This window comes from Nelusetta ayraudi, unplaced genomic scaffold, assembly GCF_046127955.1.
Source record: "Nelusetta ayraudi isolate G7.1 ecotype Tasmania unplaced genomic scaffold, CSIRO-AGI_Nayr_v1 ptg000135l, whole genome shotgun sequence".
Lineage (NCBI taxonomy): Eukaryota > Metazoa > Chordata > Actinopteri > Tetraodontiformes > Monacanthidae > Nelusetta > Nelusetta ayraudi.
The window spans coordinates 10,099,520-10,117,782 of record NW_027466185.1 but is presented as its reverse complement, the minus strand read 5'-3'; the positions used below and the strand labels follow the sequence as shown (position 1 = coordinate 10,117,782).

Sequence of the window (18,263 nt, the reverse complement as noted above, 5' to 3'; positions counted from 1 at the left end):
CCCCTCCTCCTCTACGGAGCTCTCCACTCATCTGCCTGTTTAACGCTCCCTAATCCCTCGGGAGGCCTTGACCTTCAAATCGCCTGAGTGCTGATCAGCGCGCTAGCCTCTAAATGAAAAGTCTGCCACAGTTGAGGCCACAAATTGCTCTTGAAAAAAGTCAAAGTGTCCACGAAAAATAAACGCATCAAAAACAGACGGCCTGCCGACGTGCTTTTGATCCTCTCCTCGGGTCCAGTTTGACTGACTTGCGGGAAAAGATCGATCTGTCACATTCACCGTGGCTTCTAATCTTGCGCGGCTTCATCAGCTTTCAAGGTTTGATTGACGATTGAGGATCAGGATTTGATTGTATTAAGGTCAGATACTAGGTAGATCTTGGAGTGTGTCTTCCTTCATCAGTCTCCTCGAGCTGCAAGGGTTTAAGGTCCAATAATACACTCGGTCCATTTCTTTCTATGGAGGCTTCTCCTGCACTTGGGGTCGAGGGGGTTGCTGCAGTCTGACCCTCCCAGCTGTCTTGGGGGTGAAGGCTCGGTTACAGCCTGGATGAGTCGCTGGTTAATCACACATCCAACAGGGAGAGACAAGCAACCTCGTTGAGCGTGTTTTTGGACTGTGGGAGGAAGCCCGAGCCATGCAAAACACTGGGAGACTCCACCCAGGAAGACCCTCGACCTGGGAATCAAACCCATAACCTTCTTGAATGTCATGTCAATGGTGTCATCACTAACCAGGAGGAGATAATATTTAGGTTGCACCGTCCAGTGTGACATCATGACGGACTCACCTCCAGACCTCCTGATGTTCTAGCACTCATTTTCTGCAAAGTGGATCTGGCAAAAAGAGTCAAGGTTGGGCTTTTCTCCTCCGTGCCCCCGACAAGTGTTATTAGCTGCGATTCACAGTTTTTCGCAAAATAAAAGCGATTTTTCTAAAATTTCGACAAAGTACAATTGTCATTTGCAGGCATTTCCATCGAATGGTGCGAAGCGCAGAAGCCGTAATTCTCGTAAAATCTCGTCCTGCGAGATTTACAACAATTATGTTTGCTTTTGTTTGCTGTCAAAAATGTTTGTTATATTTTTCTCTTTACTTGTAAAAAATACTCTGTCTCCTCCTCCTTGTGATATTTAGGTTTTGCGCAATTTTAGGGGTCATGGAAACGCAGCTATTGTCAGAAAACGAAACATTGGTTCATTGAATTTTCTATAATATTTGACCTTTCAAGAGGTTCTCAGCAAAGTGCTCCAAAATCCCGAGCAGCACTCTCTTCGACAGCGCCAATGGAAAGATCAGACAGTACTCGGCTTTGCCAGCCCGGGATTAAAGATACGTGGTGCGTTAATGACTTTTACTGTTGTGTATCAGATTCACACTGGCACGATCGGAAAACCACAAGACCCTGGCAACAGACGTGATGAATATGCAGTACAGTGATCTGCACTGGCTGTGAAAAAGCGATACAGTGACCTCTGCCGTGGGTGTCGCAATGAATTAAACAGGAACTCCTCCTGCGTGATGCCGATCGTAACTACACTCCACCACACTTCTTACCTTTCTACTTGTCTTTTGTCTTCTCACGTGTTCCGTCTGCCGGCCCGCCCACCCGCCCTCCTGCCTGTCCCCGGGCAGGTCACATGAGCGTCCCAATCTCAGGCCCTTGTTCAGGATTTAATTTTAGCCGTCTCAGTGGTGGAGGAGTGGCTGCGGACTGTCGCTGACGGGCGGAGAGAGAGGCGGCTCGGGGGGGGGGGGGGCGGGGGCGGCGTTATCTTTAGAAAGTGTTGACGGCACAGAAACATGCGAGGAAGGCGAGAGCCCTGCCGCTTCTCCGCTCCCCTAGCGGCTTGAGACTCACAGGAGGCAACACGTTGGTAACAGTGCCGTTTGGAAACAAAACTTGCTTTGTGGTTTATTTTTTTGGTTGTCATAGTAGTTTTTTTCACTTTTATTTTGTAGCTGCTTAGTATATTAATACATTCATTAATACTTCTTCAGTGGGTAGCGCTGTCGCCTCACAGCGAGAAAGGTCATGGGTTTGATTCCGCAAGTCTTGGGCCTTACTGTGTGGAGTTTGCATGTTCTACTTGTGTCTACACGGGTTCTCTTTAGGTACTCCGGCTTCCTCCCACACTTCAAAACATGCACCAGAGGCAAATTCGGGAACCCCGCCATCCATCAATGCTGTCAAATAAGCACATTTGCTTCCTGTTGCAAAAATGTTTAGTTAGATAATTAAGACCCCTTTTTGGAAGTCAGTGGATAACCCAAAAATACTATTATCACGCTTTCCCCATAATCACGTCCTGACAGATGCTGGATTTGTGTAGAGCCCATTTATTCTGCACCGACTGAGAGCTTTAGTCTTTTTGTCGTACAGCTGTTACAGTCGCAGTCAGGATTTGTAAAAGGAATGCTTGTTGGTTTTTCTGTTGTTGCTGTTGTTTAAATGGAGAGCTGAAAACACAAACAATTTCAATATTAAAACTGCCTGCAAAGCTGCACAAGGAGCCGTGCATCTCTCTTTCACTTCAGCACTTTCTTTCTCTTTGTTTGCACCCCATGAAACCAAACTTTTCTATTTGAAACCCCAGGAAAGTGTTTCCCGTGCTCTCCTCCTGTTCTCAGACTCCCACTGCAGTCAGAGGGTGGGGTGATTAAAAAGAGTTTAAGTGATCAAAAATGGAGAGCGTATGCCGTCTGACAGGTAAAGCTCCCCGTAATGAGCGCGACACTGGGCGAAACAAAGAAGCCGGGCTCCCGGAGCCTGTTCCATCTCTTGGCACTTCGCTCTGGAATTTAGCCTTTTCTTTAAAAGATGATGGGGGGGCGCGGGGCAGCTTTTATACTTTGGGGATTTTGTGCACCCCAATTATCACTCTTCTAATCACCCCCTGCAGCACGGCGAGGGAACGACGCAGCACAGACGGGTAGCTTGTGAATTAAAGACTGATTTGATTTTTTTTTTCAACTGTTACATAATTTGCAACCGTCATTGACCACAGTGTTTTTGTCCACTGACTGTCTTATACAAGCAGGCCAGTATGATTTTTACTTATCTATTTATTTTTCAGTCACACATCAAGACTCCCAACCAGCGCAAAAACAGCAAAAAGCCACATTGGCTGCATGTCAGTGCCTGGCAAGCTGCCCGGTTGCTCAAAAATGAGGTCGCCATCCAGAAAAGACGCTTACAGCAACTGTGTTTACACAGCGGACAGAGATATTCTGGCTGTATGTGCGATGGAGGCGACGCACATCGAAAGTGCCGTCCTCGCGGGCTCACGCGGTGGTCTGCCGTCAGCGCGGCCCCACCGGCGGCCGACGACAGCAGCAGCAACAGCAACAGCACCGACCTCGAGGCCGCGGTGGAAAAAAAAAGGGAGTCGACTACAGCTGGTTTCAGCAGCGATTTACTGCGCTGCCGTCCCGTCGCTGCGGGAGATAAAGTCTGCCGATGGCGTCTGGCGTGGCAGGAAGATAATGCTCGGTTAATGGGCACGCTGGGAAGGAAAGGCGGGTGGAGGGTGGGGAGGGGCCGGCGGGAGGACATGTGTGGTGCTGTCGTTAACATAAAAAAAACAACAGCAAATAAAACCTCCAGACGAGTTTTACCGTTTCCCTAACATGTCGCCCTCTAATATCCGGGCTAACGCAAAGCAACACCTGACTGCTTCACTATCTGCTGTTGTTTCCTTGCAAGTTGGATTAGCTGCCGTTTTGCTCTGTTCCAACCCTTCGCCAGTCCTCATTCAAACTGACTCCTGCTGCTGCTGCTGCTGCTGCTGCTGCTGCTGCTGCTGCTGCTGCTGCTGCATCTCTCTGTGGCGCTGCCTCTGCCCGGTCCAGCTCTTTAAATCTATTTTTACTCCCATCTGCCTCGCACACACAAACTCTTCTTCTGGGACTCTTTGTTCTCTCCAACACCTGTGTTTTTTTGTTTTTTTTCCGCTCAGGGACCTTTACGTCCTTTGATTCTCACCTCGCGTGCGCGTGCCTGCACACCCGCCTCGCCCGACTCACCCGGGAAGTGTTGTATTTGAAATGCTCAAACATTGAAACCCTGTTTTGGCCAAACCGCGAGTGATTTTGTCCCCTTTTTTTTATGTTTGTGTGCTCTTATCAACTTCACCGTCGCTGAAAATCAGCTGTAATTCAACCAGAACAAAAAGGGCCTCCCTCACTCCTCCCTCCCTCCCTTCTTCCTCCCTTCCTCTCCTGTAATCTGTCCTCTGGTTGTAACAAATGACTCAAATACCTTCCTCTTTCCCCTCACGGCCAGTTTTGCTTCCCTGAGGAGTGACTGTGCGGAGCAGAGCAGAGCAGTGCGCCCACATGAGTCGCGGCTAAGTTGCCGACGTGGGAGATGAGCTGATGAGGTGTCGGCCAGAGGAAGCTGGGGAACTTCCGAACAGCGGTGGCTGCCGCAGAGAGAGTGAAAGGAGGAGGCCTCTCTCGCACATTTAGTCCTGCAGCTTTGATTCATTTCAGTCGTTTTAGTCAGTTGTGTCACTTCTTGTTCGCCAAATGGCAAAGTATCTTTTTTTTTTTTAAAGACGCTGTAAATGACTTGGCTTAATTTATTTGATCTTTCTCTGCGATCTTGCCCAGATTCCGTCGTCTCGACGTGCCGCTCAGTGCAGCCGGGGCCTCCAGATCGCTGCCGGGCCCTGTTACTCTATCCGTGCATGTGGCAGGGTTTTCCCAGGGCTCCAGTTACGCTGACGAACATCAGCAGCCGCCACAGGCCCATGCCATGGCACGGAACGCTTAGCTGTTAGCGGTTGGCCCTCATGGAAAGAAAGCATAAAACACATCCTCGCGGTGCCCAGGAACCTCGGCTCTTGGTGCGCGCAGCCCCGAGCGCTCGCCCGCTCTCCGGGTCTGTTTTAATCATTCTGAGGCCGTTACATAATGCAATAAAACATCGGCAGCCACCGCAAAGCTGAACATCCACGGCGGCGCGCGCTCGGCAAGGAATCTGCAGACTTGGCACCTTGTCCTGCCGTGGGGGTTTCAGAGGTGATGGGTTTTGGAGATGTGTGTGTGTGTGTGTGGGGGGGGGGGGGTTATTCCCATGTAGACAGTAAATCGCTTAGTGTCGTGAAACCATGAGCACAAGGAGGAGGAAATACACCTGCAAGAATGAAACTGCTGGCTGGCTAGTTATGTTTCAGCCCGGTGGTCAGCTGATGCCCAGGTGAGGAAGAGGAAAACGAGACGGAGAAGCTGAAGAAAGACTTTGTTGTGTTTTCGCTGCAGGTCAGGCTCCTGCTGAAGTCCCACGTCAACAAGCGCTTCCTGCATTACGATACAGCACCTGTTTGCAAAGTGCTTCCTTGGGGATGCCTGCAGGGCTCCGCACTGGGCCTCACCAGCAGGAGGAATTTATTGTAGAATAGCAAAATGACAAAACAAACTCTTGATTCCAGCAATTTCATGTATACGTTTTTGTTGCAAGATGTTTCTTCTGGTCAACACGAGAGTCCAGGAACAAGATTTGGGGTTTGAATGGAAAGCCTATCAGTTTTAGTGGCTCTTTGTTCAGTGATAGAGGCACCAGGTGGAGGGTCAGTGTTGTCACTGAGTGAAGAAAAGTGTCACCAACTTCTGTGACATCACAAGGGGCTGATTTTTGCTTATCGCCAGACAGTTTGTTGTTTCTCACACGTGTTTGGAAAGTGGAAAGCGAGACGTCCTGACTGGAGACTGGACAGAGCCAATGACTAGGGGGTTGGTTGGGTATCAGTGCCCTTTGTGACATCACGAGAGGCTGAATTCTCCAAACTTCACGTTTTAGCACACTTTCTGACAAGCTAGCAAAGCAAAATGATTGCCTTGACTCACTTCTGTTGACTTCAGGCTAATAGCAAAGTGATTTTTGCATCATGTGGGAACTTTTTATGAAGTTCAAGCAGTCTGTGCAGAGAGCTGGAACGGCTGCCTTCTTATACACCGCAAACATACTCACTATGTCATTACCGTCTACTACACATTAACGTTTGTCATGTGTCATCACGTCTGCCGTGTTCGGGTCACATGCAGGAGTGGACACACAGTCACACACGCACACAAACACAGACAGACAGACAGACACACACAGAGACTCAGACAGGCCCATGAGGAGGCCGGGGAGGAGTTGTAATAACAGGAGAGTGCGCTCTGAGTCAGAGCAGAGCTGGGTTTCACTGGGCTAATGGGCTCAGCCGGCGGCTGGTGTCCAGCGCCGCCTTCCCCGCTCACCCGCTCACCGCTCTGGTGCCTTCCGTCCGTCCGTCCGTCCGTCCGTCTGTCGGTCTGACCCGTCCCCTCTTCCTTCTGACGTTTGTCACATTCGTCATGTGTTTGCGTTTAAAGTCAAAGTCAACTTTATTGTCAAATATGCTATAGATGCTCGACATACAGCATAAATGGAATGTCAGTCTTCTCACACTCACTTGTTGTCATCAGTTTGATAACAACACTGAAAACAACCACAAGCTCGCAGCCTCTCCCCTGATGAGACGGTGCAGCCCAGAAGTTTTCCTTCTCAGTCTCATTTTGTCATTTCTTGCATACGGACCACCGGTGACATGGCACACAGGTGTCTGAAGAGATGGAGAGACAGACGGAGAAGCGGGGGAGGAGGGCGAAGGGTGCCTGTTTGGTGCGTGCACGTCGCCCGTGCGTGGGATTGAACTCAACAGCGTTTCCCACAGTCGACTGGCAGGCAGTGTGTAATTCAGGTCAACCAAACGCACACGCACACGCACACGCACACGCACACGCACACGCACACGCACACGCACACGCACACACACAGTAAAATCATCCAGGCAGCAGTGCCATGACAGAAAGGTTTTGATAGTTCAGGTCATGTAGTATGTATGTGTGTGTGCACACGCGTGTGCGTGCGTGCGTGCGCTCCAGCTGTCTTTGCTGTGGGCTGCCGTCCTGGTGGTTCGGCAGGATGCCGGGGTATATTTGTACTGGTGTTCTGGGTAGCTATTACTGTGTGCGTGCGTGGGTTTGCGTGCTCATTTGGCCGTCGGGGCACCTGAAGGGCACGGAGCTCCGGCACGCTCTGCTTTCAGAGTGTGTGTCTGGACTTGCTGTGTTGTCTGTGTTTTTTTGGTTTTTTTTTTCAGGGTTGGGAAGGAGGGAGTGACACATGTGAACATGTGTGTTTATGTGTTTGCCTGTTGTTTGGCCTTTTCCTTCCCGGGGAGATCTGCTGATCCTTCATCTGAGGCCAAGGTTACTGAGATTTATTACCTTGACGCGTGCACGCGCGTGTGTGTGCCCTATAAATCATTTTATACCTCTTAAATGTAACAGTCATTTGTTTTCACAGGTGTGGATTCTTGACAGTCATACAAACTTTGCTGTTGCCGTTTGCTCCTGAGCGTCTCTGTCGCTGCTGCTGCTGCTGCTGCTGCTGCTGCTGCTGCTGCTGCTGTACCTGTGCCTGACAGGCCAGGGGAAATGTCTTCTAAATTTGCCCCGTTTATTTCACATAGCGGTGTTGTAAAGAGCGTGTGAAAAGCGTTTGAAAAAAAATCCTTGGTCCAAAGCTCAGTTTGTTGTCAAATATGCACTGTTATCAAAAAGTTTGGACTATTTTTTATTGCATTTTTATTGCCTTATTTCTTTTAATTAATATAATTCTCCATCTTCTTGCAATATATAGTTCCTGCATTAATTATGCAAATTTCCCAACTGTGGCATTAATAAAGGCCTTCTTCTTCTTCTTCTCCTTCTTCTTCTTCTTCTTCTTCTTCTTCTTCTTCTTCTTCTTCTTCTTCTTCTTCTTCTTCTTCTTCTTCTATTTAGCTTTCATCCATTGTAACTTAGAGCTTTGCTATGCTGGCAAATATATATCACAAACATGAAGTGTCTTTGAATTGACCACTATACGTTCTGGTTCACTTTTGCACACTGCCGATACGCCCACCGTCATGGCGATAATATCACCGTGGCGTGAACTCTCTGCGAGTGGCGTGCACGCTATGTGTGGCGGCTCTGCCTTTGGGGAGGGGCGTGGAGCAGGTGTGAAGGCCAGTTGACCGAGTGTCAGGAGGTGAAATGTCCGCGACACGTCCCGGTGCCTGGACTGTCTCTGACCTCAGAAGGCTGGCAGGGCTTTTGAGTCTTTTGGGAAAGAAGACGATGAAACAAATTGATTACTGACCTGAGAGAACCATGACGATCTTTAATGACGTCATGTCGTGATTTTGAGCTCTGAAATATTATTTGAGCTCCAGTGCAGTGGAGACCCAGACGCAGTAATCAGCACAACTTATTTAGGAATTTGATTTTATAGATAATCAAAGATTGACTTCAGCAATAGTCAATCAAACAGTACATTTCTGAACGTGCATTCTGCCACTTGGATGAACTCATGTTCCCCTCCTGCAGGCCGTGCACTCACTCAAACAACCTGCACCGAGACCGAATCCAGCGCTCGGGCTTAGTTACAGCACGCAGGGTACCGGCCCTGCTTTATATATTTAGCAGACGCATGTAGGGGGAAGGACTTCCCGGGATTAAATCCAGGCTCTCTGCTCGTGACATCAAACCCGCTGCTTCTCTCGCTCCTTTATTTTAGATGCTGAAGACCCAGTTTGACTGATTGGTCGGGACAGCCGCGCCAAAAGCTTTTTTAGAGGGGTGCTGCGAAATCCTCCAGACGCACATGTCAGCGATGCCGATCGGGGCTTAGACGCAGGGAGGACCACCAGCTGTGATCCTGTGACCTGTAGGCAGTTGTGGTGTCTTAAAAAAAAATTACCCTTGGTTGACCTTGTTTTGCACCCTCAATATCGCTTCTGGCCCAATAAAATTGTGCCACACCTGAGTAAATCCCTGCTATGAAAGAATTGCACACAGACAGATTGTGTTTTGTACAGAGATTTGGCAGCTTTTGCCTTCTTGTGGCTTTGTGTTGTTATATTGTCATCCTTGTTATTATAGTTGCTATGTTATTAATGTAAGCTATTTAGAGCCTACATTTTTTTCAGTGGTGCATCTCCAGCATGATGAATCATCCAAAAAGGGAGAAAAGGAGAGAAAAGATCTCCGGGAAACAGTCCAGGTAGCCCCTTTGTTTACAGCCTCCTGTGGAAATAGCAGCTTTCTGATAATTTGCCATTTCCCCTGTTATTGCCCTGGTGACTTGGATCACCCTTTGTGTCTCTTTGTGTCACTTGCAGTGTCTTTTTGTCAAACTTTTGGGGCTACACCCAGTGGCTCTGTGTACAGGAGGAATCCACAGCCAGTCACAGTGGTGACTGCTGTTCTTGGCCTGCAGCAGGTCGCCGTCACACCACCAGGTTTTCTTTTGGCCTCATGTGCTGATCAGTTAGCTGCTCCTGACTGCCGTCTCAGGTCTGATTAAAGAGGCTATACGTTGTTGTTGTTGTTGTTGTTGTTGTTGTTGTTGTTGTTGTTGTTGTTGTTGCTGCTGCTGCTGCTGCTGCTGCTGCTGCTGCACAAAGCTGAATAAGACCTCATGTGGTTTGGGAAATGCCCAGGTTGGTGCGTGAGTGTTTTGGATTAAGCCTCCCTATGTATCCCAAGCTGGCGAGCGTGCGCTTTCCCCAATCGGGAGGCGTGGACCAACGTGGACAGCGTACGCAGTCAACGTTGAAGGATTAGCAAAAAGCTGAAGGGGTCACAGCCACTAATCTCATTATGGCAGGAAGGGGAAGGGAAGCCGGGGGAATCTGACCACCGCCGAACGACTTAGCCACGCAGCCTCGGCTACGGGGAGAGGGGAATCCCTGCGTTGCTGCGGAGGAGCACGCCCACGCACCTGCACGTGAGGCGGCCAATGCAGGTGCTTCGCCGGCGACTGTGGCTGAAAAAAGACGCTCGCAAAGACAGGGGCACTGAGTGGCCAGCTCTCTGCACAAAGGCTTGTTAAAGGAATGGGGGGGCGGGGGGGAATAAAGGCCGCGGTGCATGTGAGGTCATGTTGTGGACAAGAACTGGGCATCCTTCAAAATAAAACAGTAAAGTTTTAAACAGACCAATGAACAAAAGCTTTTGTTTTTTTCTCTGTTAAATGTCTGCAGTCAAACGTGCTCTGCTCCATTTGCGCCATCACACAGACGTAGGGTCACCATGAGCGCACTCACAAGGACGCCTCCCTGCCACTGCTTCAGCTCTTTTCCACTCAAAAGAAAATCAAGGCCCTGGAAAAATAAAGGATCCAAGTAAATAGGATCCAAATAAAATGCGCAAAAACCTCGTCTGTCTGCAATTTCCACCTTTGCGCATCTTAAAATATATTTTCATTGACCTTTCAGGCATCACCCACCTATTATTAATTATTATTAACACCTTCTTCACACTAACAATGTACCGAAAAGAATTAGGCCAACATTAACTGAGGGCTTATCGCGGCCGATGACGTGTGTCAGACGGACGGCAGGCCCTCCTGGTAAAGGTCGTCCCAACACCTCGGTGACAAATGCCGCCGTCGCACGTGGCCCCAGTGAGTGAAGTACTTTCTTTGGTGGAGCAGACTGAGTGTGGCTGAGTGAGTGTTCCCTGCAAGGTGAGGAGGAGGGCACTTGACTTCCAGGGAAACCCAATGACCAAAGACTGTTTTAACTGAGGACAGACGGAGATGACTGACAGGAAGTTTTGTCGCTTTCGTGTTTGTTCAACCCCAAAGTTGATAAGCCAGTCAAAGAAAAAGGTTGTTTAGCCCTGTGTTTGCAGCCTTCTGCACAAACTTTAAACTTCCTGCTGAAGCATTTGTTGGACATTTTGACGTGTACGCTTTGACGTGGAAGCACACCCCTGGCCGTGTAAACGTGAGGAGGCATTTGTGCCCTCTGTGACATCACAAAGGGCTGGTTTTCAGATTTGTGCATTTTGAAAAATGAAACTTTCTCATTGCCGAGGTTTTCGCTGAAAGATTCGGGAAAGATGTTGTCACAAGCCACTCTTCAAGCTTCTAACTTGGTAGCTTTTTAAAAAATACCCAGCGGGTCTGTCATCATGTCCATGGGATGCAAACAGAAAAACACGATGCTGCGGATGGCGAGTCAGCTGTGTGTGACACCGACGCCTCTTGTCCCCTGCTGTTCTCACCAGCCTCAAGGACCAGCTTTGGAAATGTTGACAGCACCGTTTTACTGTGAGGCTTGTGCACGTGTCCAGGAGGGAGATTCAGCCTCGGCCGTCGGAAAGCACCGCCTTAGTCCAATCACGCGTCAAGATTTCCCTTTGTTTCCTTTTGTATTCAAGCCTCCTTTTGAGTATTTTTACTCTGTTTTCATTTGAATGATTCCGTCGGGTCTGATCTGACGGATGTATTCAGCGAATGGTAATGTTTTTCAGCCGGGCCTCGGCCCACCCTCCCCGAGTTCAGGGGACAGCCACCACTGAGCTCCAGGCAGCAGGTCCTCACCTTCCTGTTCCTTTTTTATTCGTTCCATCTTTTTGACAGACTGTAGGACCTGCCATGAAACTCAGCATTGACAAACCTTTTTTTTCTTTTTCTTTTTTTTTAACCCCCCCTGTGTTCAGACAGCTGAATTTAACAAAGTGGACACTGGAAGCCACACTATATAACACAGTGTATGAACCAGTATACGGACTGTTTAGTCTGCAAATAAAATAATCATGTCGTATCATATGATAAATCTCATAGAAATACTAATACTGTAATAAAGAACCTTTATTGTATCATCCTACTGTTCATTTGCACTTTATTTTGTATTTTGTTAAGGTGTTCTGTGTTTGCTGATATGTTTGTTATTTGGTTATTTATCGTTAAATGTGGAAAATATTGTGAATGTGCACTTGGAACTACGGAAATAAATTCAGATGTGTTTACACAAATGGCAAATAAAGGAATCTGAGTCTGAATCTAAATCTGAATCATTCTAACGACACAGTATATTGCATAGAGCATTATATAGCATCACATATTTATATAGCATATTTGAAGCCTGCTTAAAGCCTGGACTTAAAGAATTCTCCACTCCAGTCTTGTGCTAAAAGTAAAAGCCTGGGAGATGTATTGTTGCCCTTTGTGACATCGCAGAGGGCTGATGTCCAGAACAGTGAGTTTTGGTGCACACTTTAGGAAAAGTGGAAAGGTGAGGGTCTTTAAGTGGGATTGTTATGTCTCACAAATTAAAATTAATACAACTCTACCCATGTTGTTGCTTCTCAAACAGTTGTAATGTGCTAGTAGTGTGTTAATGATCTCTTTGTGCTGCAGGACAGAAATAATGGCGCTGAAGCTGAATGTCATTGTAGTGATACGAGAGCTCGCAGCCTTATGAGAGCTTTCCGTGTCCTGACCTGAATACCTCTCGGTTGAACAGCGGCCAGCAGCTCATTAACATTCCAATACAGCTCTAATCACCACTGCACCGTCGGTGTGTGTGTGTGTGTGTGTGTGTGTCTGTGTGTCTGTGTGTCTGTGACAGAGAGAGCGAGTGCACGTGTTGCCCGGCGAGTGAGAGTGTGCGGGAGTGATGCCCCAGGTGATGATGGGAAATTGTCTGTGCGCTCACACTGCTGCCCCTCACCAATCGAAATATTGATCTTCCCAGGCACAGCTGAGACCCATTTCACCCACAGGTCTTATGAATACTGTCAGGAAACTGTGACACAAAGGAATGAATAACAGCAGGACGAGCTGAAGTCAAACTTTTTGAATAAAATTGGGAAGAAACTGACTGTTACTTGTCTCCTTCTTTCAGAAACACTGTATAACTCCACTGGACGGGATTTAAGAAGGGCCTTGTTCTCGCTGAAGCAAATTTTTCAGGTAACACACACACACACACACACACACACACACACACACACACACACACAGTTGCACACATTGTAAATGCAGTCACCATCAGTTTGTTGTTGTAGAATACAGTTGGTTATTGTGGCAGTTGTGTGCTCCCATGATGACAGGGATGTCTAACAACGTCACATTTCTCTTCCTGCGTGTGTGTGTGTGTGTGTGTGTGTGTGTGTGTGTGTGTGTGTGTGTGTGTACACGTACATGTGTGTGTGTTAGTGCGCTGTCTGTCTGTGTGTGTGGGTGGGTGTTTGTGTAAATCTTTATTTTAAGACATGAAAGCCTGAAATTTTGAGGACTATGGAATAAATATGTGCGTCTTTCATTGATCAAACACATGCAAGCTGCACAACCTCAGAGTTTTGTGGCTGTTGTACAAATACAACCATCAGAATTTGATTTAATCGATTGAACATAAAATGTTTTGTTCACACCCGTAATGGAAGCTGGGTGTAATGGGTTGTTGTTTTTTTCCAGGGAAACCGTGTTTCTGATGCCAAAAACTCGCAACACCTTAGAGGTGAAGCAAAATTGATGCATATTTTAATACGTTTTGGGGATTATTATTTAGATTCTGTCTTAGGACGTGATGTGTCAGAACAGCAAGCATGTTGTCAGCACGTGTGAGGCTTTCCCCAGCTGACCTTAACAGGGGAACCAAGGTTCTTGCTCTCTCAGCTCTAATCCGGAAGGTGCATTTTACTGACACCTGGCGAGAGGAAAGGTTAATGCAGCTTCAACACACGCAGGTCCCTCCAATCTGAGCGACAAGGGTTTTTTTTTTTTTGGTTTTGTTTTGTTTTCATTTTATGTATGAAGCAAGTGCAGTTTAAATGTAACCATTCTTTGCTTTGCTCTAGGATGACAAAGATCTGGTCCACGAGTTTGTGATCGCTGAGGGTTTGACGTGTCTCATCAAAGTGGGAGCAGAAGCTGACCAGAACTACCAGAACTACATATTAAGAGGTGAATTTTGAATATTATTAACACGTATAAGTAATGGAAACGCAGCAGTCTGCAAAACTGCTTTTCTTATGATATAGTTACATAACTATTGGAAAATTAACAAAATCCAAACTAATTATTGTTGTCAGTGTTAACAGCCAGATAAAGCTGATGATGTAGTGGACTTTGACTCATACTTTTTGCAGCCTAGTTGCAAATTTGATGTTGTTTCTTTCATTTGTTTGTGATTTGAGGCTGTGGTCTCGATATCACATCACCAGTATCACCACAAACAGGATGTGAACAAATGAGATAATATATAATTCATTGATTTATGGTGATTGGGCTCAGAACAAAAAGAAGACGAGAGCGAAGGAACAACAGTATATTCACACACAACAGTCTTTTGGGTTTACAGTAAAACTGAAACTGAAACTCGAGGCCAACTTTCCAGAAATTGGACTGGTTGGGCTGATTACTGATGACACCTTGTTTCTTAAAATCAGCGGACCCAGTGCAAAAACACAAAGAAAACACAACTTCCATGTTGAAAGCAACTGAACATTTCACTCTTTAACGGTTTTAGAGGGAATGAAATTGCTTTTCCGTTATATGTATATATGCGTATGTGTATATATAGTATATGTGCATATATATTTGTATTTTATATATTTATATGTATACATGTACCCCTGCCTTGAACACTCCCCTACCTCCCAATCCACTACAACCACTTAGCTTATTTTGTGACATTCATTTTTCCCCCCTCACATTTTCCCATCAAGCCTCATCGATTTCCTGGAATTACAGCCACAGTGTTTCACTGACTTACCCAAAATACTGAAGATGCAATAGGTCATAGTTCAAAAAACAGCAGATACACAAATAGCAGATGAGGATAGACTTAGGGCCAATTCCAATTCCTCCCTTAACTCCTCAATCTCGACCCTCGCCCTTAACCCTCAATCTTTGGCCCTCAATCTTGGCCCTCAATAATAAGTGTAAGGGCTTAGAAATGGGACACCCCTTAAGTGCAGTTACGTCTTCAGACTGCGGGGGGCGGCCTTACGCCAAAGTTACGTCCAGTCTGTCAAGAAGACGACAACGATGAAGGAGAAAAAGAAAAAGACGGCGAAAAAGGAAGAAGTCCTCCTTCGCTACACAACGAGGTACACAAGAAACGTGAAGCCGGGACCACCGGTGCGGTTGACAAACCTCGTAAAGTAAAAAAAATAAATAAATGTTACGCCACAGCGATGTCAATAATCCATAAAAAAAAACTCTTAAACTAAGACAATAAAATGGTTTCGTAATATTTATATCTTTATTAACTAAGAAAATACTTCCATTTGTAGCTCGCTTTTTCATCGCAATCTTTTTCGAAGATGTCTTGGCGAAAATACACAATGCCTTCTGGGTAGCCCTTACTGCCAAGGGTGGTGCCGGAGAATCTCAATATTGAGGGCGATACAGCCCTTAAACTCTTAAGTTTATTTTGCATTTTTGAGATTGAGGGTTAAGGGAGGAATTGGAATTCACCCTTAAACTATGCATACAGCCTCACCTTGAAATGTTTCATTCTTTATTATCAGATTTTAGAGTGGGTGCTTCTTCATTTCCGCACATGTACCAAATATATTTCTATAAATACATTGACTAGAGGAACTGGAAGTAGGTACGGTAATAAGGTGTTTCCTGTTATTGTTATGTGAGGACATGTGTTTCATTCGGATTGGCCATTGATTGCAGTTTCGTGTCTGGCTCCAGGAAGCCGTGTGATGCTGAGGGGGCGGGATTAGATAGACGACAGTTCATCAAAATCACTCATGCCACCGTCTAGCAAAAGTAAATGAATCTGCATTATGATGCCCACTGTTAGTGCAAGCTGTAATATATTTAAAAGTCGTCTAAGCAAAAACCAAAAAATTACAAACATGCAGGAAATTCAGCTGTGAGTCATACACAGACGGATACTTTTGTGGTTTGTGCAAGTGGCAGAAAAAAAGTGCAGCCAAAGCGCTAAATAATACAGGTAGCAGAAAAAACAATGTAAAGCCTTTTATTGAAAATGGGGAAAACAGCAAACAATAAAAAAAAAACATTGTTTCAGACATGTAGGGAAATTGAATTCATAGTTCACTTTCACAATTTTGTTTCTCCATTAGTTTTAGTATCACTGTAAAAAATGTCAGTGAAATTAACATTAATATCCTGTAAAATCTTAACATAAAAAACTGTAGCAAGAAAAACATTGAAACGTTGTATATTTTAAAACAATGTATTATAAACAACAGACCAATGGCTAGTCTCACATAAACAATTAATGGTAGAGTTCATTTGTATAGATCTATTTGATTCTACTTAAACACTCATTTGTTCAAATGTATGCTTTAAAATTAATTCTAATCTGCATAATTTCATCAGTTTGAAATGAGTTGATACTAGTTTGGTTTTAAAAGTTGCGAAACAGTTGTTATTATTGCCGCCTCACAGTACGAAGGTTGTGAGTTCGATTCCAGGTCTGGGATAATTCTGTGCGTTTGCCCGGTCTGCGTGGCTTCTTTCGGGGTTCTCCAGCTTCCATTCCAGCGTAAAAAAACATGCATGCAAGGTCAATTGAAACTCTAAATTGTCCATAGGTTTGAAGGTGAGTGCAAATGGTTGTGTCTCTACATAACAGCAAGAATTAGTCCTAGCATACCCCCATGACCCTGAGTTTGGGAAAAAAAAAAACTGATATGGAAAATTCATGGAAAGATGGTTTTCATAGAAGTTATGAGAGGTAGGGTGAGGGAGACCCTACCATCGCCTTGGGAGACCCTACCAGGGGGTAGGGTCTCCCAAGGCGATGGTACAGACTAATGTTCAAAAACCTCTATGGCACACAACTTCACAAAGATGGTGACATTGCCCAGTATGGTGTTGCTGGGGCCCCACCCTGGAGACAGGCCTGGGGTTGGGGCTCATATCCGAACACTTGATGTCTGGGTCTCAGCCCACTGGACCCAGCTGGACCCAGCCCGATGGAGCGACATGGGTCCAGCCTCCTGTGGGCTCACCAACCTCAGAGGAAGCTGCAGGGGTCAGATTGTTCGGTGGACCATTGAGGTCCAGGGCCTGGACGACCTCGTAACTGCTTGAAAGCAGACTCTCCATTTCTCTCGTGTTGCCTGCGGTGAGCGATGGCAGGCTTATTTCCAGAAAGACTCGGCAGGCCCAAGTGCATCATGAGGGTCTGTTGGGAACATCTGGTTGAGCTATAATTGGACTTATATGCTAGAATAATATCATGCAATTCAAACAACTTTATTTAATTTAAATATATATACTCATTGTTATTAATTGAAAGTAATAATTATATTATATTATATTTTTTAGATATTATATAATTATTCTTTCTATAACTATTATTTATAGTAAATACATAAATCTAATAATTCTCAAGTGGTTTGGGTTTCTGTGGTTAAATACGCAGGGCACACTGGAGAAAAAATGTCAGAAAGCATAAACGTTGCGTGAGATTTTAAAAATGCAAGGACCAATCAATAAAGGAGTACCTTTTGTGGACTCTTCCATGATTGGATGCCACGTTTTGGCGGAGTACTTGGCGCGGAGCAGACAGACTTGGAATTGTGGGAGCAGACGAAACGCATTGCGGGGAGAGCGAGAAAGACGAAATTGGAGCAGTGACGAGTGACGGAGCAGGAGACACGGAGGTTCGGGAGTTGGAGACAAAGAGGTGTCATAAAGGAGGCGGGGAGACAAGTCGGAGCAGGGACGACGGACAAGGAGACAAGCGAGAACAGGTACGTTGAGGAATCGTTACCATGCTATAAGCGGTAAGCTAGCAGACTTAATTTTTAAGCTAACAGACTTAAGTCTTAACTTGCGCAGCATCGCCATTAGTTACTTCAAACGTGCTTTCAATATTTCTCAACATGTTTGCATGCATACATTTTTGTAGCAAAACTCTTCTAACTTTGAGAGACTATGTTGCATTGCCGCGTTCATAGAAATGAACCACGCTGCGTTTTCCAGTGTATCAGCGTCGACTGCAAGAAGACATTTTCCACGTACGCCGCTTTCAAAGCTCATTTCTACCGCGTACACAATGTGCCCGAACCTCCGCACAGTAGAGCCGTTGTTTCAGATTTGAAATGCGCCATTTCGGTGTGCGTCCGCCAGTTTCATACAGCAAAAGAACTCGTCTATCATTTGAAAGAGCATTTAGTTGAGGGAAGAGTTGTATCATGTCCCGTAATTGATTGCAAAAACGTGTTCACAAATAAATCAACTTTCACTGCTCACATGTCACGCAAACACAAAGGATGTTCTGTGGAAAACATAAGTGATGTTTACAGGGAAACGCAGGCTCCTAGCACTATATGTGAGGATGCTTCACAGAGCTTCAACACAGTAGGTCCTTCTACCAGTGGAAGCTGTGAACTCCCACACGATTTCAATGAGACCTTTCTCAGGAATATTTGTTTATTCTATCAAAAATTGCAAGGGC

The 18,263-nt window shown here is 45.9% G+C and overlaps 1 protein-coding gene across 4 annotated transcripts in view; it reads left to right on the top strand.

The window, feature by feature from the left end:
• The window catches only part of fhod3a (formin homology 2 domain containing 3a), a 57,250-nt gene that overhangs the window by 9,794 nt on the left and 29,193 nt on the right, over positions 1–18,263 (top strand). For all 4 annotated transcript variants that reach the window (XM_076011315.1, XM_076011314.1, XM_076011316.1 and 1 more), the window contains exons 4-5: positions 12,711–12,778; positions 13,666–13,771. In XM_076011315.1, coding sequence (XP_075867430.1) covers positions 12,711–12,778; positions 13,666–13,771 — 174 coding nt within the window. The remainder of the gene's footprint in view (positions 1–12,710; positions 12,779–13,665; positions 13,772–18,263) is intronic.